General features: G+C 32.2%; 5 protein-coding genes across 5 annotated transcripts; 4 read left to right on the forward strand and 1 right to left on the reverse strand.

Annotated features, from left to right (window-relative positions):
* Positions 1 to 1,613: 1,613 nt before the first annotated feature.
* On the reverse strand, positions 1,614 to 1,925 carry LOC123896405 (SEED MATURATION PROTEIN 1). The gene has a single exon (XM_045946796.1). It carries the CDS (start codon positions 1,923 to 1,925, stop codon positions 1,614 to 1,616), a length of 312 nt encoding a protein of 103 aa, XP_045802752.1.
* Positions 1,926 to 4,255: 2,330 nt separating this feature from the next.
* LOC123898507 (thaumatin-like protein 1) lies at positions 4,256 to 5,214 on the forward strand. The gene is made up of 2 exons (XM_045949484.1): positions 4,256 to 4,324; positions 4,420 to 5,214. Exons 1-2 carry the CDS (start codon positions 4,276 to 4,278, stop codon positions 5,097 to 5,099), a joined length of 729 nt encoding a protein of 242 aa, XP_045805440.1. The 5' UTR covers positions 4,256 to 4,275; the 3' UTR covers positions 5,100 to 5,214.
* A 1,436-nt stretch (positions 5,215 to 6,650) lies between these two features.
* Positions 6,651 to 8,863, forward strand: LOC123898992 (pentatricopeptide repeat-containing protein At1g79080, chloroplastic-like). Its single transcript, XM_045950047.1, has one exon. It carries the CDS (start codon positions 6,953 to 6,955, stop codon positions 8,666 to 8,668), a length of 1,716 nt encoding a protein of 571 aa, XP_045806003.1. The 5' UTR covers positions 6,651 to 6,952; the 3' UTR covers positions 8,669 to 8,863.
* A 3,264-nt stretch (positions 8,864 to 12,127) lies between these two features.
* On the forward strand, positions 12,128 to 14,507 carry LOC123898797 (pentatricopeptide repeat-containing protein At1g79080, chloroplastic-like). The gene has a single exon (XM_045949813.1). It carries the CDS (start codon positions 12,467 to 12,469, stop codon positions 14,177 to 14,179), a length of 1,713 nt encoding a protein of 570 aa, XP_045805769.1. The 5' UTR covers positions 12,128 to 12,466; the 3' UTR covers positions 14,180 to 14,507.
* A 4,571-nt stretch (positions 14,508 to 19,078) lies between these two features.
* Positions 19,079 to 21,220, forward strand: LOC123899190 (pentatricopeptide repeat-containing protein At1g79080, chloroplastic-like). The gene has a single exon (XM_045950263.1). The coding sequence runs from the start codon at positions 19,326 to 19,328 to the stop codon at positions 21,033 to 21,035; it is 1,710 nt and encodes a 569-aa protein (XP_045806219.1). The 5' UTR covers positions 19,079 to 19,325; the 3' UTR covers positions 21,036 to 21,220.
* Positions 21,221 to 22,359: the final 1,139 nt, after the last annotated feature.

Raw genomic sequence — 22,359 nt, forward strand, 5'->3', positions numbered from 1 at the left:
AATTGATTTGAATTTTGATAATTGTTGAGATTTTGATAATTTTGATAATTGTTGGGGTTTTGATAATTGTTAGAGTTTTGATAATTGTTGGGATTTTGAGAATTGTTGGGATAATTAGAAGAATTGTTGAGATTCATTTCACTAAAAAAAGATTAAAACTTCAAAAGAAACACTAATTAGAAAGATAATAATAGATTAAGATAGTGAAAAACTTGGTTTTTTTTTCTGTGTCCAAATGAAATGAACCAAGTCTCTATTTATAGAGAAAAAAAAATCACGAATTTTGGTAAAAAAATAAAAAAATAAAAATTAATTTGCAATGAGATAATTGAGTTCAAAGTTTTGATAAGATAAAAATCGCAGGAACCAATCAGAATCTGCCACTTTTCCCATTCATCCTTCTCTCTCCGCGTGATTCAAAGGCAACTCTCACAGTTGGGTGCGTGTGATGCACGCGCTGTGCTGGACCAACCGCAAGCCAGCAAGTGTCCCTCCTGCGTCAGATTTTTTCAGGTTTCAACATGTTGAACTTGTTCAACATCTCTTTCTTCCACATAGGTTTCAACATGGCACATGCAATGGTTTAAACTGTTGAATCTCATATTCAACACCCCATTGTATATAGTCTAATGTTAAATGTCGTTTAAAAAATGATGACGTGGTAAACAGAGGCTGACGTGACAACACGTGACATGGTAAATAAGGATGATGTTTCAACGATGATGCCCGACCATGTACTTAGATGGACCAAATCCAAAAATAAAATTGTAAAGAGAGAACAAAACCAAAAAACAAAATTAAACTCAAAAACATATTTTTCTTCTTTTTTCTCTAAACTCGGAAATGACTCATATTTCTCTAAACCCATAAATTGCAAAACATGTTTCAATAGATGTGATTTGAGAGATTAAACAAGTCATTTTATTTTAAAAGTTTGTGAAGTTTTTGGTTGACATTTGAGGATATAATGGAACTCAAATTTAACAATATAAAGTTTGATTAAAAATTATTCATGTCAAATTTTGAAGATGATGATATTAGGAAATTAATATGGTCTTTTGATTACAGAGCATCATTGGCACATCATTCTCGTTTGCCACTCACACATTACCACGTCAGTCTCCGTTTGCCATGTCATCATTTCTTAAACGACACTTAAGAGGGACGAATACCAAAATCTTACGAACTTACGGGAACGAATTAATCATTTAAGCATGGAATAAATAATGTTAGGCATATAATTTATAGGAAATGTTTTTTTCCTAGGTGTTAACAAAGATGATGTATAGGAATAAAATGAAAGCATTTTAATACAGATATATATCAATTATTATATTTTTAATCTATGTTTTAACTCAATCCTAAACAACAAAATTAAGGAGTATTAGATAAAATTTCAGTATTGCTACATAATATCTGCCATGCCACATAGAGAACATATAGGAAACAACTAAAGTAGAAAACACAAAAGTTAAAATTAATATACATAGAAAACATAATTTATTTTTTTATTAACTTCGAGTACAAGGGATACTTCAACATTATAGAAGACTATAACTGCCCGTTCAAAAAAGTAATCACTATTACTATTTCTCTCTATTCTTATTTTAAAATCAAAATTTATGACCAAGTGTTGGAGGCTTATTCTTGTGTGGTAAAGAAGGAGCACCAGTAGTGAAATCTTCTTCTCCTTTTGTATCATCATTATCATGTTGCAACTGAGATTGATTAGAATCTACACTTTGTTGTTGTTGATCACTCTTTGAAATATTTTGTGCACTTGAAAACAAATCAACTTTTTCAGAATCTGATATTTTTCCTCCTTCAAGTGGTGTACCATGTTTATAAACTACTCTCACTGCTTCATCTTCTGATAATCTTGCTTGTGATGTTCCATATTTTATATCATCCTTGCTTTTTGCCATTGTTGATTTTAGTTCAAGTCTTTATGTTTTTTGGGAGTGGAATTTTGAGTGATGAAGATGAAAAAGGGTGTGGACTTTTATAGGCTATAGAGGGTAATGTGATGCGTAATGAAGTGACAAGTGTGCATGAGCAAGGTTGAGGATGTTCTATGGTGGTGACAAGTGCTTGATTGTGGAAATGAAGAGAAATATGTTCCACAAGAATACTTGTTATTTTCTTTTTAAGTGTCGTTTTATGGGTTAATGTATAACTTTGATCACTAATATATTATTATCAATTATAAAAAATTTTAAAAATTTTAAATTTTGAAAATATTTGTCGAGACAAATTGAATATCTTATATTTATTTTTATATATTATAATAAAAAAATTACGATCAAAGTAGATTACAAAAATAGTGTGCACGATTCTCGAACGATGATCAAGGAAGAGAATGATACTTGATATTTGAACCTCAAACAATGATGAAATAATAACGGTGGTTAGGACAAAGTTTCTAAGAAAAAATTAGAGACATTGGAGGAATCATGTATACGAGTTGAAAAATGAATAAATACATTAAATTCGGTGGATTCTAACTTCTTTTTGTCTTAACAAATAAATTTTGAAAAACGAATAAATAAATAAATACATTAAATTCTAACATTTTTTATTTATTTACAATGAGCTGAGAATCGAACCAGGACCTATAACGTATTATCCAAACCCCTTACCACTAGACTAAATCTAGTGGCTTATTAAATTCTAACTTTTGTTTCTATGATCATTCAACAACAAATGAAATTGAAATCAATTTTTGATGAGAAAGTTATGAATATTTTAGTGTTTAGTTATATTCTATATAAATTTATTGTCTATAACATTAATATTAATAAGACTTGTTCAAAATCCCTTGTCCGATGGATCCCTTCTCAGGTGGGAACCGCACATAAAATAAAAGAAAATAGAAAAGAAATAAAAATATATTTTAAGTAATATATTAAACATATATAAATATATTCAAATAAAATATTTATTTTCTTATAAATAAAATCTGAAAAAACATTAATATTATGAATTATAAAAATATAAAATTGAAATGTTATCTAATTTCACGTGTATATCCAACAAGATATTAATAATTTGTCAAATATCTAATAACTCAATATTACAAAGTTGTTTAGTTTAGTAAAAAAATGGTTGTTTAGTAAAATATTTCCCTCAAAAGAAAAGTTGTTTATTTAGTAAAAAAAACATTCCTAAATTGTTGTAATAAATATTAACTACGTTTAATTAATTACCAATTAAGTTTGTAAATACTTTTTTTAAATCTATTTTCTCAAGTTTTCTATCCAAAACAAACTATTTTCTTAAAAAAAATCAATTCATTATTATGATATGTTGCGGCATTAATTACAAAGAAAAGAAAAGAGAAGTTTATGAAGTTATGGAGTTCAGATCCACTCCATTTTATTATCCTCCTTTTCTTCCAGTTTTTTCACCGATGGATGACACGTGACAGTTTAGTTTTCCAACCGTTGAGATTAAAAATACCAAATATTTATTGTCATAGAGAATACAACAACAACAACCCTTGTTTTTCGGTCTTCTTTGCTTCACCCTCTTACCTTCTTGTCGCCATGACCATCCATTATCCCATCAACGCCCAAAACAATATGTCTCCGTCTGTCCTATTTTGTCATGGCGGCGTTTGTTTCATTTCAAACTTTCAATGGAAGAACTTGCAAAACGATTCAACCTATTAAAAAAGAAGCTTACGAATTTATGATCAAGTTCACTTTTTTTTCTTGTACAAATGATCAAGTCCATTTTATTTACATTTACATAATATATATTATGTACCCAAAACAATTATGTACTATTAAATTTAATAATTATAAATTTGCAATTACAATGAATACATATTTATCATTATAATATTACAACATTCCTTTCTTTTAGTCAAAAAGAATTCTTTTCTTTTTGACAAAGTATTACATCATTTTTTATTTACCTGTCAAAATATAATTTAATATAAAGTTTTGCAAATAAAATAATATTTTAATATAAAATATGAATAATAATTTGCTTTTACAATGAATTGAAAAAAGTTTTTTCTAATTTAATTTACCCTTGATAATTTGGAGTAATTTACCCATAATTCAATAAGAATAATCTATATACATGTGAAATAAAAGTTGATTACAAGTTAGTTGTGGGTACCACGTGTAAATTTACTTATGTGACTTGTTCTTATTGGTTGTTGGGCAAATACTCTAAAACCATCAAACCATCAAGAAAGTTCTATATATACATACACATTGAATTAAAAGTCTATCACACCCAAGTAGCAAATCAATATAATTCACAATGGAAATTGGTATGCTTATGCTTTTATTATCAACCCTTTTCCTCTCAGGTAATTAAGCTCTAATTTTTCTAACACATCTTCTCTATATATATTAGAGAATTTTAGATTTTGAATAACTTATTAACAAATTTTCATGGATGCAGTGGCTCACTCAACAACATTCACAATCACAAACAATTGTGCATTCAACATATGGCCAGCTACACTAACCGGAGGTGGAGGCTCACAGTCAACTTCAACAGGTTTCGAGCTAGCCTCGAAAGCTTCAACCACTCTCAACATCATGGCTCCATGGTCAGGTAGATTTTGGGGAAGATCACAATGTTCAACAGACACAACTGGCAAATTCACTTGTGCGACCGGTGATTGTGGATCTGGTCAAATATCTTGCAATGGAACCGGTGGAATCCCACCGGTTACATTAGTTGAATTCACTCTTGCATCAAACAATGGGCAAGATTTCTATGATGTTAGTCTTGTTGATGGTTTTAACCTACCGGTTTCAGTAACGCCGCAAGGTGGTTCCGGGGAGTGTAAAGCAACTAGTTGTCCTAATGACGTGAATAAAGTTTGTCCTACGAATTTTTCGGTTCATGGTTCAGATGGAAGTGTCATTGCTTGTAAGAGTGCTTGTTTGGCTTTGAATCAACCTGAGTATTGTTGCACTGGAGATTATGCTTCACCTGATAAGTGTCCACCAAATGCTTATTCAATGATTTTTAAGAATCAATGTCCTCAAGCTTATAGTTATGCTTATGATGATAAATCTAGCACTTTTACTTGTTCTGGTGGGGGAAATTATTCCATTACATTTTGCCCTTGAACCAATATGTGAGATAGAAAAAGAACTATCTAGGTACCATAACTACTAGATAGGAAATTTCTCCATATATGAAAGAAATTATTTGATGCTTCTTAATATTAATGCATTTTGATGTATGGTATGATGTGATTAAAAAATAAAGAAAAATCTATTATCAAAATTACATGTGTACGTAGTAAATGATACTTTAAATTAGATTAAGTGTGGATAAATCCTTACATGCAAATGTAAATGGAGCAAAGCTCAACTCTTTTGGTTAGTTAGAGGTGCATGTGTTTAAAATATAATTGATCTAAGTTACTTGGTAGCGAGATGATTGACGCTCAACTTGATTTGGAGGATCACAGTTCAATCCTCCGTAACTGCGATCGAGAGGAAGCTGAAATTATTTAATGTCAGAACTGACTTCGAACCAGGTTAGGCGGTCCAGTGGGCCGGATATTGGTGGTGAAAACTCAAGAAAAATAAAAATTTGGTCAAGTAGCCTAGTGGCTAGACTCTCACACATATAAATGTGAAGAAATATGGTATCCGGGGTTCGAACCAGGCCACTCCAATAATGTTCATGGTAGCTATTATTTGAGCTACACTTATGACAAAAAATATATATAATTGATCTATAATTTTTTTTATCCGGTTTCCGGTTAGCAATAAAGCCATGTGCCAGAATGGTGAATATTAATTGCTATGTTTTTTTTTTTCTAACGACAGAACTCACAGAAGCCACAAGATTAGTAGCTACTGATGCAATAGCAACCTTAAATCACGATTGATGTTTTATTTTTTGACATACGATTGATGTTTTATTTGAAATCTATCTTTCCATGCATCATTTGAGAGTTGTATTTATCTAAATCCATTTTATTTTTTTTGTTCAAGTCTAAATCCTATAAATTTTCTCAATTCAACTTACGTATCTTGAAAGTGCCCTAAACACAAACTACTCTACAATTTAGAGAGCTTCTTTTGATGCCCTGAGTTTTCTTGCGCGCCTCTTGACATACGATTTATTTTTTGACATACGATTGATGTTTTATTTGAAATCTATATTTCCATGCATCATTTGAGAGTTGTATTTATCTAAATCCATTTTATTTTTTTTGTTCAAGTCTAAATCCTATAATTTTTCTCAATTCAACTTACGTATCTTGAAAGTGCCCTAAACACAAACTACTCTACAATTTAGAGAGCTTCTTTTGATGCTCTGAGTTTTCTTGCGCGCCTCTTGAAATCACCAAAATGTCTCTTTTCAGTTCGTTACTTAAGTTGCAGACACAAACGGTGTAAAATTTTGAAAAAATCATGTTATAAAGTGTTTTTTTCCCTTCAAACTTATGATTTTTATAACATTCTTTATTTAAGTAGCGAAAAAATAAAATAAAAAAATTAAAAAGGCGCGTGAAAAGTACAGAGGGCGCCAAAAGAAACTCTCAACTATTTAAAGTAGAAAAAGCCCATTTGACATGGCCCATGAGCTTGTGTGTCTTGTGTAAAGGGAAGCCCATTTCACAATTTCATTTCCACGTGATGTTAGGATAACCATAAAAACGTGGCAGACGCTGCTGAATTTATCTCGGAACACAGAATCTGTGTCTCTGATGTTCGTTCGAAAATTTCCTCACTGGTATATCTCTCTTTCATTCTCTCTCTATATTCTCACTCAATTCATCATTATGTATTGTAGTACATGAAATGATTTATGTATTGTTGTACAAGAAATGTCTTTAGTTTCATCATCATAGTTAAAGCGCACACAAAGTATTTGTAAAATTGCCAAAGAGAACAATTCAGTTATGTTGATTTATGTATTGTAACTTTAGCATCATTGCATTACCTTACAAAATCCTTAAACAATGGCCACACTACTGAATTCAGTTAAACCAACTTCAAATTTACATGCAAAGTCATCAAGAAATGATTGCAGTTTCATCTATACCCATGTTCCATATCTTCACAATCACACTTTCCCTTTCAAGAAAATTTGTTTTTCTAGAGTTTTGGCTTCAACCCATATCACAATTCCCTCAAAAGATTCAGTTTTTAACCTGCCCAATTGGAAAGCTGGGAGCAATGACCAAAAGAGCAGAGGAAATAAACTCAATGATGCATTTCTTCATTTAGAACACATGGCTGGTAAGGGTTATAAGCCTGAGGTGACTCAAGCAACTCAGCTTTTGTATGATCTTTGTAAGTCTGGTCAATCTTTAAAAGCTATTAAGGTTATGGAGATTATGGTAAGTTCAGGTACTAGACATGATGATGCTTCATATTCATTTTTGATTAATTATTTGTGTAGGACAGGTAATGTTGGGTATGCAATGCAATTGGTTGAAAAAATGGAAGGGGGTGGTTTTCCAACTAATAATGCTACTTATAACACTTTGGTTAAAGGGTTTTCTGTGCATGGGAAATTCAATCAGTGTATGCAGCTTTCAGATAGGTTGATAAAGAAGGGTCTTGTTCCGAATGAAGTTACATTTTCTATCTTGCTCGAAGTTGCTTACAAGGAAAGGGGAGTAGATGAAGCAATGAATCTGCTAGATGATATAATTGCGAAGGGTGGTAAGCCTAATTTGTTTAGCTACAATGTGTTGTTGACGGGGTTGTGTAAGGAAGGTAGAACCGAAGAAGCTATTAAGTTTTTCCGAGAGTTGCCGGAAAAAGGGTTTAAGCCTAGTGTTGTCAGTCATAACATTTTATTAAGGAGTTTGTGCTATGAAGGGCGATGGGAGGAAGCGTACGAGCTTTTAGCACAGATGGATAGAGAGGGTCAGACTCCTTCGGTAGTTACAGTCAACATATTGATCTCCTCTCTTTCTTACGATGGAAGAATTGAACAAGCTTTCAACATTTTAGATGAAATGACCAGAAGTGGATTCAAGGTGACTGCTAATTGCTATAATCCGATTATTGCCCGTCTCTGCAAGGAAGGGAAGGTGGATCTTGTAGTTCAGTGTCTAGACCAAATGATTAGTCAGCGGTTTTTCCTTAATGTAGGAACGTACAATGCTATTTCCTTGCTTTGTGAGCAAGGGAAGGTAAAGGAGGCTTTCTTAATATTTGAAACATTGGGTAAAAAACGAAACTGCCCTATTAATGATTTCTACAAAGACGTGATTGGACTCTTGTGTTGGAAAGGGAATACTTATCCAGCTTTTCAGTTATTATATGAATTGACAATGCATGGATTTACACCAGATTCCCTTACTTACTCATCTTTGATAAGAGGATTGTGTAGAAGAGGAATGCTTGATGAGGCTCTCGAGATATTCAGGATTTTGGAAGAACATCATTATGTTCCTGATGTTGATAACTACAATACACTTATACTTGGATTTTGCAAATCTCAACAAATAGACTTGTCGATAGAGATATTTCAGATGATGGTCAACAAAGGATGCATGCCTAATGAGATAACCTATACCATTCTTGTTGAAGGGCTTTGTTTTGAAGAAGAAGTGGATTTAGCAGCTAACCTGATGAAAGAGTTGTATTCGAAAGGGGTTCTGAGTCAAAGTACTGTCGAAAGACTTTCTATACAATTCGACCTCAAGGAGTTAACAGGGTAGAGAGATATATACAATCAAAGTATATATAACAAAAGAATGTAAGTAGGGATTTTGCCTCATTCAGTTATGGAAGTAGATTTCTTATTTATTATTGATTTATTAGTGAAACTAAGTTCCTGAATTGTTGAAATTTTCGTTGAAGTTATAATTTATAGATGAATAATGAAAGTTTCAATGCAGAGAATTTGATGCTGACTGTGTTCTCTCTCACGCTTTAAATTTAACACAGCTTTTATTAGCATATTAGATTCTTAGATATTCAATAATTTTGTAATATAGGTTCATTTTGTCATTGGTTCATTTGCTGCTTGGAACTCAAATTTCTTATCTCCTATTAGCATATTATTACACTCTCCTGTTCAAATATAATCATTTAACGCAACTACAAATGCTCCAATCTGGCATGTTATTAACCCTTACCTTTTGTTTTTTTAGAAGTGCTTTTTTAGTTAGACCTCAATGTGGCTTAAAATGCCACTCAATTGTCAACAGAAGTGCTACTTAGCAAGTTAGCTTTTTAAATCCCCTTTTGGACTTTTACGAATGAGACAGTTGACAATATTGAGCAGAAATGGGGCACCCGAGCAGGATCTTGACATTGAGTCACTTATAGAGATGTCAATTTGATCAGTAAATTGGAATTCTATTGGGGATTGTCCCGTTTGGGAGCTTGAAGGCGGGGATTTTTCCACATGAGGATGGGGATGTAGGAGAATGTTCCTACGAGGGAGATTTGGTGATGGGGACAAAATTTTATCCCACGCCATGTGGTGACTCCGTCCCAAACACTCGATGAAAATAATATATTTATATGTGTACATATTCAAGTAATTTATATATTATATTTATTTATATTTTCACACAATATGTATATAAATTTGTGTATATGTGATGTTTATTACTATTATCATAAGACTCACAATAATGCCTTAATTTTGTAATTGTTTTATGATTAAACTTTTATTTATTTTAGAACTAATTTGATTTAAAATAATAGAAATTTGCTTTTGACTCTTAATGTGGGTTGTGACCTAGTCCCCCATTTCTTATAATTTCTATTTTTATTTTAATTAAATATAAAAAGGCACCATTGCCTTGTTTTTAAATAATAATAATAATAATAATAATAGAAATTTAGTATATTTGTTAATGTTATGGGATCCCCCCAAAAACTGTGGTGATATCTGGGAATGATGATGAATGAAGAATACTCACCAAAGCGAAAAACGGAAATGAGGATCATTTTATATGGTGGAGAAGGGATGGTCCCGCTTATTTTGGTTGACATCCCACTGATTGTTGTCTTCTTATAGAGTGGTTGAATATATTATTGGGTAAAATGTGCTTTTAGTCCCTGTAATGTTAGCAAATTTTAGTTTTAGTCCCTGAAAAAGTCATTTCAATTTGCCCCTGTAATTTCAAATTATTTTCGTTTTAGTCCCTAATGTGATCATGTCACAAAAAAACGTTGCATGGCCAGAATCTTTTGATTGGACCACTGCCACATGTTCATAGGGTGCTGATGTGGCAAATTACAAGGACGGAAATCAAAATTCGCTCAAATGGCGGGGACTAAATTTAAAATCTAGAAATGTGAAAACCCTATTTTGTAATTCTTCATCTTCTACCATGCCACCACCACCATTAAAGAACTATTCTCACTTTTTTAAACCTACAAACCCCATAAATTCTTCTCTTCAAAAGACAATTTTTGAAAAAAAATAAAATTATAGTATCATTTTGAAAAAATCTTACAATCTCTTCAACATATGATTTTTAATAAAAGTTTATCCTCATATAAAACATTATATTGATTTTATCCTCATATAAAAGTTTAAACAAATTAACTCAAAAACAAGAAGGAAAAGTAAAAAAAAAAATTAAAAAATAGAGAAGTAAATAAATAATTTTTGCTTTGTAATAAAATTAATTTCTCTTTCCCTTAGAATTTATGGGGTATGTAGTTTGAAGAAGGTGAGAAGAATTCTCTAATGGTGGTGGTGGCAAGGTAGAACATGAAAACTTGGAGAATGGATTTTCACATTTTTGAATTTTAAATTTCATCCCTATAATTTGAGCGAATTTTAGTTTTCGTCCATGTAATTTGTCAAGTCAACACCCTTTAAATACGTGACTGTTGTCCAGGGTCGTTCCTATGTACATTTGGAGGCCCAAGGTGAATTCAATAAAGAGGAAAAGAATTTCATAAAATTAATACATGTTTTTTTTACAAAAAAATTAATACATGTTTTCTTAAAATATAATCTTTTATTTAAAATATAAATAACATCAATAATATAAAAAAAATAGGCATATTCTATTTTTATTTTAGGAAAAAAATAGCCATATTCTAACAATTAATAACAAAATACGCATTCGAGCTAATATTCATTAAAAACTGATAGTGTATTTTAAAAAAAAAATGCAATTTAATTTTAGAAACTAATTTTTTATATTCAAAGAAATAACAATATGTAGTTTTTTTTTAAAAAAAATTAAGTAGTAAAGATATATATATATATATATATATATATATATATATATATATATATATATATATATATATATATATATATATATATATATATATATATATATATGGGGAGGGATCAAATTACACCGGTGTATCGTTTGAGTAATGTTACACTGCTCAATAACGCTTTAACGAATTGAAATTTTACAAAATCCACCGTTGGATTGAAAGATTATATCATATAGATCATCCATTTTAAATTTTATAAAAATTTAAAATCATTTGATATGTTTTTGAGACTCGACAAAATTAATGGTTTAGGTTTTTTTATTGAATACTGCTAATCTTGATCAATCTCAAAAACATATCACACAATTTTAGAATTTTGTACAATTTGAAAAAAAAAATCATCATCTCCGTCTTCATTCCACAATTTGAAAAAAAATTCTTTCCTCATCCTCATCTCCGTGAATCACCACAGTTACAGCGAGGATCTATTAACATGATTAAAGTAAATATCAAAATTCAATTATTTTTAATCAAGTTTGTTGTTCAAAATATTAAAGCTTAATCATAAAAAAAAAAAAAAAAGCTTAGAAAATTATTGTGAATCTTATTATATACCAGGGATGTCAACGAGGCGGAAATCGAGCAAATTGTATTTTTTTACTCCCTTCGCAACATCTAAAATACTCCTCATCTTCGTCTTCATTCCACAATTTGAAGAAAATTATTTCCTCATCCTCATCCTTGCGAATCTCCACAATTACGGCGAGATCTATTGACATTATTAAAGTAAATGTAAAAATTCAATTATTTTTAATCAATTTTATTGTTCAAAATATTAAAGCTTAATCATAAACAAAAAATATATATTTTGGGCTTTTGATAATTGATAGAGACATAAACAAAATTTATACTCCTTCAAAAAAAAAAAAATTTATACATATATCATGTGAAAATATAAATAAATATAATATATAAGTGATTTGAATCGCGCCTTCAATCCACAAATTCACAGTTTCATTTCAACATGATGACAAGTTAGGATAACCTTAAAAACGTGGCAGACGCTGCTAAATTCGTCTCGCAACACAGAATCTGTGTCTCCCATGTTCATTGGACAATTTCCTCACTGGTATCTCTCTTTCATTCTCTCTATATTCTCACTCAATTCATCATTGTCAAGTAGTACCAATCTTTAGCTTCATCATCATAGTTAAAGCGCACTCTAAGTGTTTGTAAAATTGCCAAGTAGAACAATTCAATAATGTTGATTTATGTATTGTAACTTTAGCATCATTACATTACATAATCCTTAAACCATGGCCACACTACTGAATTCAGTTTCTCCAACTTCAATTTTACATTCAAAGTCAACAAGAAACAGTTGCAGTTTCTTGTATACCCATGTTCCAAATCTTCACAGTCACACTTCCCTCAAAAGATTAAGTTTTTCTAGAGATTTGGTTTCGACCCATGTCACTATTCCTTCAAAAGATTCAGTTTTTAACCTGCCCAATTGGAAATCTGGGAAGAATGACCTAAAGAGCAAAGGAAATAAACTGAATGGAGTATTTCTTCATTTAGAGCACATGGTTGGTAAGGGTCATAAACCTGAGGTTACTCAAGCAACTCAGCTTTTGTATGATCTTTGTAAGTCTGGTAAAGCTAAAAAAGCTGTTAGGGTTATGGAGATTATGGTAAGTTCAGGCACTAGACCTGATGCTGCTTCATATACATTTTTGATTAATTATTTGTGTAGGAGAGGTAATGTTGGGTATGCAATGCAATTGGTTGAAAAAATGGAAGACAATGGTTTTCCAACTTATACTGCTACATATGGCACTTTGCTTATAGGGCTTTATAGGCACGGGAAATTGAATCAGTGTATGCAGATTTTAGATAGGTTGATAAAGAAGGGTCCTGTTCCGAATGAAGTTACATATTCTATCTTGCTTAAAGCTGCGTACAAGGAAAGGGGAGTAGATGAAGCAATGAATCTGCTAGATGATATAATTGCGATGGGTGGCAAACCTAAATTGGTTAGCTACAATGTGTTGTTGAAAGGGTTGTGTAAGGAAAGTAGAACCGAAGAAGCTATTATGCTTTTTAAAGAATTGCCAGAAAAAGGGTTTAGACCTTCAGTTGTGAGTCATAACATTTTGCTAAGGAGTTTGTGCTATGAAGGGAGATGGGAGGAAGCGTACGAGCTTTTAGCACAGATGGATAGACTGGGTCAAGCTCCTTCTGTAGATACTTACAACATATTTATCATTTCTCTTTCTGTTGATGGAAGAATTGAACAAGCTTTCAAAGTTTTAGATGAAATGACAAGAAGTGGATTGAAGGCGAGTGTTATTAGCTATAATTCGATTATTGCCCGTCTCTGCAAGGAAAGGAAGGTGGATCTTGTAGTTCAATGTCTAGACAAAATGATTAATCAGCATTTGCATCTTAATGGAGGAACGTACAATGCTATTGCCTTGCTTTGTGAGCAAGGGATGGTGAAGGAGGCTTTCTTAATATTTGAAAGATTGGGTAAAAAACAAAACAGCCCTATTAAGGATTTCTACAAAAACGTGATTGCACTCTTGTGTTGGAGAGGGAATACTTATCCAGCTTTTCAGTTATTATATGAAATGACAATGCATGGATTTACACCTGATTCCTATACTTACTCGTTTTTCATAAGAGGAATGTGTAGGGAAGGAATGTTTGACGAGGCTCTCGAGTTATTTGGGATTTTGGAAGAACATCACTATGTTCCTGATGTTGATAACTACAATACACTTATACTTGGATTTTGCAAATCTCAACGAATAGGCTTGTCAATAGAGATATTTCAGATGATGGTCAACAAAGGATGCATGCCTAATGAGATAACCTATACCATTCTTGTTGAAGGGCTTTGTTATGAAGAAGAAATGGATTTAGCAGCTAACCTGTTGAAAGAGTTGTATTTGAAAGGGGTTCTGAGTGAAAGTACTGTCGAAAGACTTTATATGCAATACGACCTCAAGGAGTTAATCGCGTAGAGAGATATATACAATCAAATTATATATAACAAAAGAATGTTATTTGGGATTTTACCTCCTCAGTTATGAAAGTACCTTTCTCGGCTTGAGTACATGGATGTTTTCAAGATTGTTGATTTTCCAGTGAAACTAGTTCCTGAATGCTTGAAATTTTTGTTGAATTTGAAATTTAGAGATGAACAACGAAAGTTTCAATTCTGAGAGCCTGAGATTTTGATGCTGACTGTGCTCTCTCTCATGCTTTAAATTTAACACAGCTTTTATTAATTGAGGATTTTGTAATATACGTACATTTTGCCATTGGTTTATTTGCTTCTTGGAACTCAAATTTCTTATCTGCTATTAGCATATTATTACACTCCCCTGTTCTAATATAGTATCATTTAACGCAACTACAAATACTCAAATCTGGCATGTTATTAACCCTTACCTTTTATTTTCTTAGAAGTGCTTTGGAAATACACTTAATGCATACATAGCTAACTTGATAAGTTAGACCTCAATGTGACTTAAAATGCTACTGAATTGTAAACAGAAGTACTACTCAGCAAGTTATAGCTTTTTAGAGACAAATGTTTTTTTTGTCAATTAACCTAGTGGCTAGAAAATCCACCTTAAAGGTGAATAAATGGAGTGTCCCAGGTTCGAACCCGGGCTCCTGCACATATAGTGCGATGTCCCTACCAAGCTCAAAGAGTCAATTTATTATACTTACTCTGTATACAATAATTTAGGGACTAAATTTTTTTAAAAAAAAATGATAGTTTAGAGATTAAATTGACAATTTATTTTTATTTGAATAAGCTATTTTTATATTGGGAAGCAACATGTAGAGCTCAACTTGTATGATTGGCCAAATCAAGATAGAAAGGTTTTATGAAGGGTGTGAGGGCATTAGGCATATGCTTCTTCATGGTAAAATCTATACTACTCAATGTGACATATATACTACTCAAAAAATTATGAAAACTTTGTGCAGTACCTTCATACTACTCTACATACATTCGCCACTATTCTAAGAATGTTGTTCTTCAAAGTTCAAACCCAAGACAAGTAAATGACAGCAAACATAAACGACTTATGCTGTTATGTATGGATAAACCAACAAACATAAACTAGTCAAACATAGATAACCCAGCAGCTTAATGCAAGTGGTTCTTTTCTTTTGGCCTGCATCATTTGGAGCTTATAAGCAAAGAAACAATCATATCTAAAATGATTGATGTGCTTCAACCAACATGTTACACAAGTTAATAGATGGAAGAAACCGTTGAGGGGTGGATAAAATGCAATATTGATGTTGCGTTTTCATCATGTGTAAGTCAGATGGATAATTTACAATGAACTTAAGAGTAATCATACAAGTGAGTTAAAAATCACACTTTCACCCAAAAAATTAAGGCATTAAGTTTATGGGTCATCTCACTTATAAAGTACTCAACTTCCACATTTTCTAAACGTGGGACTTAACCCACCTCACTCTTGCCACAACTATCTCCCTCTCAAGTGTGAGTCATTCAATTCAATATTGTTCCCCCTCAAGCGGAAGCTTTCTTTTTTATTCATTCACACTTGCACCGCCGTTATCGCTACAGTCAACGAGATACGCCACATGCACCGCCGTAGAGCCGATTGAACCATCGGCTCTGATACAATTGTTGGGTCATGAGGAGGCCACACATAGATCTTCCACATGGGCTTAAGAGCAACTATACAAGTGAGTTGAACACCACATTATTTACTTAAAACTTTAAGGCATTAGGTTTATGGGTCTTCTCATTTATAAAATACTCAATCTTCATCTTTCTAAGCAATATGAGACTTAACTCACATCAAAATTGTCACAACAGGTATATATGTTTTAGAGATGAGGACGATGCTTAATTTATGTATTGGCAAAATATGAGCAATTCTCACTTTTATGTGATGGGCGGATTGACGAATCTCTTGGCCTACTTTCAGCTCTCAATTAGGTGCATGAATTTAATTTAGGGCCTGTTGATTTTAAACTTGACTCGAAAGTTGTGGTAGATAGTTTTCATTCCAACAAATGTGGTGTTACTTAGCTTAGAGATATTAGTTGACATTGTAGACAACTTTTTTCTATTTTTTATAATATAACTAGTGTTAAATTTATTCAGCGATAGACAAATGAGGTTGTCTATAATTTAACTAGATGGTCAATGTATACTTTACCACTTGTTGCCCCACCATCTAAAATGTTCCTCATCCCCGTCTCAATTCCTCCTTCGAGGAGTATTCTTCGTCCATTCTTATCCCCGCAGATCCCTATTCATTCTTTCTGGAGTTCTTGGTTTTAGAGCTGTGTGACTAGCTTCCATGAGCGGATAGGATCCTATTCTAGGCTTCTTCTTAAATTTATTATTTCCTTCCCCGAGTTATACTTTTTAAGAGATGAGTGAATAGACACCAGTGGAATACCTTAAAAGAGAGCCAAAGGCAAAGGAACTAGAGAGTTGGAGGGAGGGAAGGAAATAAATCCTCGATTCAAGACAGTTGCAGATTTAGCTCAAGTGTCTGTTTCGACTGATTCTTTAGTTGAAGCTACTGATGTCCTATACAGGCCAGCTCCTTTCCTTCTCTAACGTTTAACGTTTGACAAGCATTGTTTTACTTCTTTCTTTGCTATGAGAGAGAAAGTTACTCAGAAAGGTCTTGCTTTTCCTATTACCGAATCGATAGCTAACAGCCAGCGTTACCTTAAGCGCGCTTTGATTGGTTTTTTATTTAATTAGTGATTGGAGAGGAGGGCCAGTTCCCGCGGAGCTCTAGCAACATTAAAAAAAGTATCAAATTTATATTATTTTCAATCAAACTAGTTGAAAAAAAATAGTAAAGTTTAATTATCAATAAACATTATTGTGATTTTTTTTTTACAGAAAATATTATTGTGAGTCTTGTGACATTAATAAACATTATATATAAACAAATGTATACACATATTGTGTGAAAATATAATTAAAAATAATTTATAAAGTACTTAATTAAATACACATTTATAAATATAATTTTAATAAAGTTTTCAGGGACGAAGTCTATGCGGGGCATAGAGGTGAGAATAGGTTAGGCCGAGTTAGGTTTTGCCAGGCTTGAGCCTAGCCTGTCAAAAATAGAAGGCATGAGCCTAACCTGTGGCCTATCATAGGCTAATCTTTTAGACATAAGTCTGACATTTTGAAAGCCTAATGTGGTATGTTAGCCTGTTTAAAAGCCTATTTCTAGGGAGAAAAATTCATCCCTATTCTGAAACCTCTCTCGGGGGACTTTCTCCTCTATCCCCATCCTCACGGGAAAAAATTCTCCATTTCAAATCCTCGAACGAGACAATTCCCGTAAAGATCCCTATTTTCAGATGAAATCGACATCCCTAGCCAAATCTTAATTGACATTTCTCATTATTTTGAACACCACTTAATTAATTAACGATGCTATAAGTATATTTGCTTAAAAAAAAATCAGAGTTTTTTTTTTGTGAAAAAATTATAGATAGCCCAACAATAAGAAATTCAATCTACTAACTACTACTATTTTTACTATTAATTATTATTAAATCTGAGCAGTCCATTTATAGGGATTGTAAACCTTGAGTGTGCAGTTCTACCTTCAGGAATTAGCAAAGCAGCTATCCCACTTAACGCTACAGTTAGAACAATCTCGCCCTTTGATCCTAATGCTGCAGACATAGCTCTCTAAATGTATGTTTTTTCAGTTCCTCCTATCCATAAAGAAAAAAAAAGACCCGGTCTTTTTTCCTCAACCCTTTTCATAATTTTCTCGTATATACTTCTTTGTTCAACAGTCATTGTCGACATCAATTTATGATGCTAATTTTTTAGAGATTGTTTGTCATAATTCAACTCATCATAAGTCAATTTGTTTAATAAATACAATAAAAATGTCAATAAATATAAAACGTGGCGAAAATGATTAGTTAGAACATATAAAAGAGATAATAAAGCAATAACAACCTTTTAAACAACGTATCGCAAGTTGAGTTTCGATATTTTGATCAGGCATATATAGATGAAAGATAGATGATATAAGACAATAAATATATATATATATATATATATATATATATATATATATATATATATATATATATATATTGATGTGTTTTTAATAATTGATTCTCATTTAATAAAAAAATTGAATTTGTATAAAAGAAAATTGAATCTAGCTACATGCAAAAAGTTGGATTTATAGATAAAAAAAAAATAACGTGCGAGAAGTAACAAATAAAGTGATGTCATTTGAATTTTGGTTACATACAAAAAATTGAATTTGTAAATAACATGAATAACAAAAACGTGGGAGTTTGAGGATAAAAGAAAGAAAGAAAAGAAAAAGGGAGAAGTAACAAATAAAACGAGGTTTTGGGTTTGCAATTGTACATTTAACTTATATTGATTATGTGTTGTTTATAAAATATATTAAATTAATTGATATGACTTAGTGATAAATGTAATATAAAGTGTAACTAAAGCGTCATGAGTTCGAATCCTGCTGAGGGAAAAAAAATTAGGTTTAGGATTTCATTGCTTGTGTATCTAAGCTTATATTATAAGAGATAAGAAAAATTAATCGAAAGGATCTATTCTCCTCATTTTCGGATGAAATTGACATCCGTGATCTAATTGACATTTTTCATTATATTGAACCGCTCATAATTAATTAACGAGTAAAAAAAGAAAAATTGGAGTTTTTTTTTTTTTTGTGGTGAAAAAATCATAGATAGCCCAACAATATTAAGAAGTTCCTTCTACTATTTTACTATTAATTATTGTTAAATCGGAGCCGTTCATTTTTATTTTGCCACATGTCAATTGCTTATGAATGGAAAAGGAGATTGTCATCCGGAATCGCCTTCACAAATCAATCAACATGTTTCATTACAACATTATGAGATGTTAGGATAAAATAAACCATAAAATAAAAACGTTGGCAGAATTCATTTCGCAACACAGAATCTTTGTCTCTGATGTTCGTTAGAAAATTTCCTCACTGGTATATCTCTCTTTCATTCTCTCTCTATATTCTCACTCAATTCATCATTATCAAGTAGTACATGAAATGATTAATGTATTGTAACTTTAGCATCATTACATTACATAATCCTTAAACCATGGCTACACTACTAAATTCAGTTTCTCCAACTTCAAATTTACATGCAAAGTCAACGATAAATGGTTACAGTTTCTTATATACCAGTTTTCCAAATCTTCACACTTTCCATTTCAAGAAAAATTGTTTTTCTAGAGATTTGGTTTCGACCCACAACACTATTCCTTCAAAAGATTCAGTTTTTAACCTGCCCAATTGGAAAGCTGGGAAGAATGACCTAAAGGGAAAAGGAAATAAACTGAATGAAGCATTTCTTCATTTAGAACACATGGTTGGTAAGGGTCATAAGCCTGAGGTGACTCAAGCAACTCATCTTTTGTATGATCTTTGCAAGTCTGGTAAAGCTAAAAAAGCTATTAGGGTTATGGAGATTATGGTAAGTTCAGGTACTAGACCTGATCCTGCTTCATATACATTTTTTATTAATTATTTGTGTAGGAGAGGTAATGTTGGGTATGCAATCCAATTGGTTGAAAAAATGGAAGGGAATGGTTATCCAACTAATACTGCTACCTATAACACTTTGGTTAAAGGGCTTTGTAGGCACGGGAAATTGAATCAGTGTATGCAGATTTTAGATAGGTTGATAAAGAAGGGTCTTGTACCGAATGAAGTTACATATTCTATCTTCCTCGAAGTTGCTTACAAGGAAAGGGGAGTAGATGAAGCAATGAATCTGCTAGATGATATAATTGCGAAGGGTGGTAAGCCTGATTTGTTTAGCTACAATGTGTTGTTGACGGGGTTGTGTAAGGAAGGTAGAACCGAAGAAGCTATTAAGCTTTTTAAAGAATTGCCGGAAAAAGGGTTTAAACCTTCAGTTGTGAGTCATAACATTTTGCTAAGGAGTTTATGCTCTGAAGGGCGATGGGAGGAAGCGTACGAGCTTTTAGCAGTGATGGATAAAGAGGGTCAGGCTCCTTCTGACATTACTTACAATATATTAATCACTTTTCTTTCTATCGAAGGAAGAATTGAACAAGCTTTCAAAGTTTTAGATGAAATGACAGGAAGTGGATTCAAGTTGAGTGCTTATAGCTATAATCCGATTATTGCCAGTCTCTGCAAGGAAGGGAAGGTGGGTCTTGTAGTTCAGTGTCTAGACGAAATGACTAATCGGCGCATTCGTCATACCGGAGTAACGTACTGTGCTATTGCCTTGCTTTGTGAGCAAGGGAAGGTGAAGGAGGCTTTCTTAATATTTGAAAAATTGGGTAAAAAACTAAACTACCCTATTAATGATTTCTACAACAAAGTGATTACATTGTTGTGTAGGCAAAGCCAAACTTATCCAGCTTTTCAGTTATTATATCAAATGACAATGCATGGATTTACACCAGATTCCTATACTTACTCGTCTTTGATAAGAGGATTGTGTAGAGAAGGAATGCTTGATGAGGCTCTCGAGATATTCGGGATTTTGGTAGAACATCACTATGTTCCTGATGTTGATAACTACAATACACTTATACTTGGATTTAGCAAATCTCAACAAGTAGACCTTTCAATAGAGATATTTCAGATGATGGTCAAGAAAAGATGCATGCCAAATGAGATAACCTATACCATTCTTGTTGAAGGGCTTTGTTTTGAAGAAGAAATGGATTTAGCAGCTAACCTGTTGAAAGAGTTGTATTCGAAAGGGGTTCTGAGTCAAAGTACTGTCGAAAGACTTTCTATGTTATACGACCTCAAGGAGTTAACAGGGTAGAGAAATATACACAATCAAAGTAGGGATTTTACCTCTTTCAGATATGAAAGTAGTTTTCTCAGCTTCCGTACTTGAACTTCTTATATATTGTTTATTTGTTAGTGAAACTAAGTTCTTGAATGCTGAAATTTTTGTTGAATTTATAATTTAGAGATGAGTTATGAAAGTATGAAAGTTTCAATGCAGAGAATTTTATGCTGACCGTGCTTTTTCTTATGCTTTAAATTTAACACAGCCTTTGTTAATTGAGGATTCTTAACATAATTTTGTCATTGGTTTATTTGCTTCTTGGAATAAAAATTTCTTATCTCATCTGCTATTAGCATATTATTACACTTTCCTGTTCAAATATATATCATTTAAGGCAATTACAATGCTCAAATCTGGCATGTTATTAACCCTTACTTTTATTTTCTCAGAAGTGCTTTGGAAATATCTTAAGCACTTAATACATAGCTAATTTGATAAGTTAGACCTTAATGTGACTTAAAATGCTACTAAATTGTAAACAGAAGTACTACTTAGCAAGTTAGCTTTTTAAATCCCTTTTTTGGACTTTCACAAAAGAGAGACATATTGAGTGATTATTATGCACAGCAGAAATCGGGCACAGGAGCAGGATCTTGACATCGAGTCACTGATTTTTGTGAATCCATATATCTGCCAACATAGCTGTCCAATGGATCTGACTCATTTAGATTTTCTTAGCTACATGGTGATGATGGATCCCAATGTCTTGTGAAAAGTATAAAATTCACATGTATCCTGCTACATGAAAGGCGATAGAGCAATAAGAGCAAGTCCTCCTTTTATTTGAAAAAAACTCAGTCTTATTGATGGTTTCTATGATGTTAGTCACTGTTGCATTAATTGAATTCACTCTTGCATCAAACAATGGACAAGATTTCTGTGATGTTAGTCTTGTTGATGGTTTTAACCTACCAGTTTCGGTAATGCCACAAGGTGGTTCTAGGGAGTGTAAAGCAACTAGTTGTCCTAAAGATGTGAAGTTGTGAACAATCAACAAAGTTTGTCCTCCAAATTTTTCAGTTCATGGCTTAGATGGAAGGGTCATTGCTCGCAAGAGTGCTTGTTTGGCTTTGAACAGGAAAGTAAGGGTTAACTAACCCATTGGTTTTAGTAAAAAAAAAAAAAAAAAAATTAGCTTTTCTTATTTATGAAAAGCTAATAAAATTCAATTCAATCAGAATGCGTTTGTTTTAGATTTTATTAAAGAAAAAATATTTTATTATTTTAATAGTGTTTGTTATAGATATTTTAGAAAATTTTGTTAAAAAAAACATTTTTAAGGGTTACCAAAGAA

The sequence above is a fragment of the Trifolium pratense genome, linkage group LG7 (genome assembly GCF_020283565.1).
Source record: "Trifolium pratense cultivar HEN17-A07 linkage group LG7, ARS_RC_1.1, whole genome shotgun sequence".
In the NCBI taxonomy this organism is placed as follows: domain Eukaryota; kingdom Viridiplantae; phylum Streptophyta; class Magnoliopsida; order Fabales; family Fabaceae; genus Trifolium; species Trifolium pratense.

Excerpts from the sequence above, each read along its gene's own strand:
- LOC123896405 (XM_045946796.1), bottom strand. The coding sequence starts at position 1,925 with ATGGCAAAAAGCAAGGATGATATAAAATATGGAACATCACAAGCAAGA.
- LOC123899190 (XM_045950263.1), top strand. The coding sequence starts at position 19,326 with ATGGCTACACTACTAAATTCAGTTTCTCCAACTTCAAATTTACATGCA.
- LOC123898992 (XM_045950047.1), top strand. The coding sequence starts at position 6,953 with ATGGCCACACTACTGAATTCAGTTAAACCAACTTCAAATTTACATGCA.
- LOC123898797 (XM_045949813.1), top strand. The coding sequence starts at position 12,467 with ATGGCCACACTACTGAATTCAGTTTCTCCAACTTCAATTTTACATTCA.
- LOC123898507 (XM_045949484.1), top strand. The coding sequence starts at position 4,276 with ATGGAAATTGGTATGCTTATGCTTTTATTATCAACCCTTTTCCTCTCA. Across the intron at positions 4,325-4,419 it reads ATCAACCCTTTTCCTCTCAG|TGGCTCACTCAACAACATTC; the intron begins GTAATTAAGCTC and ends TCATGGATGCAG.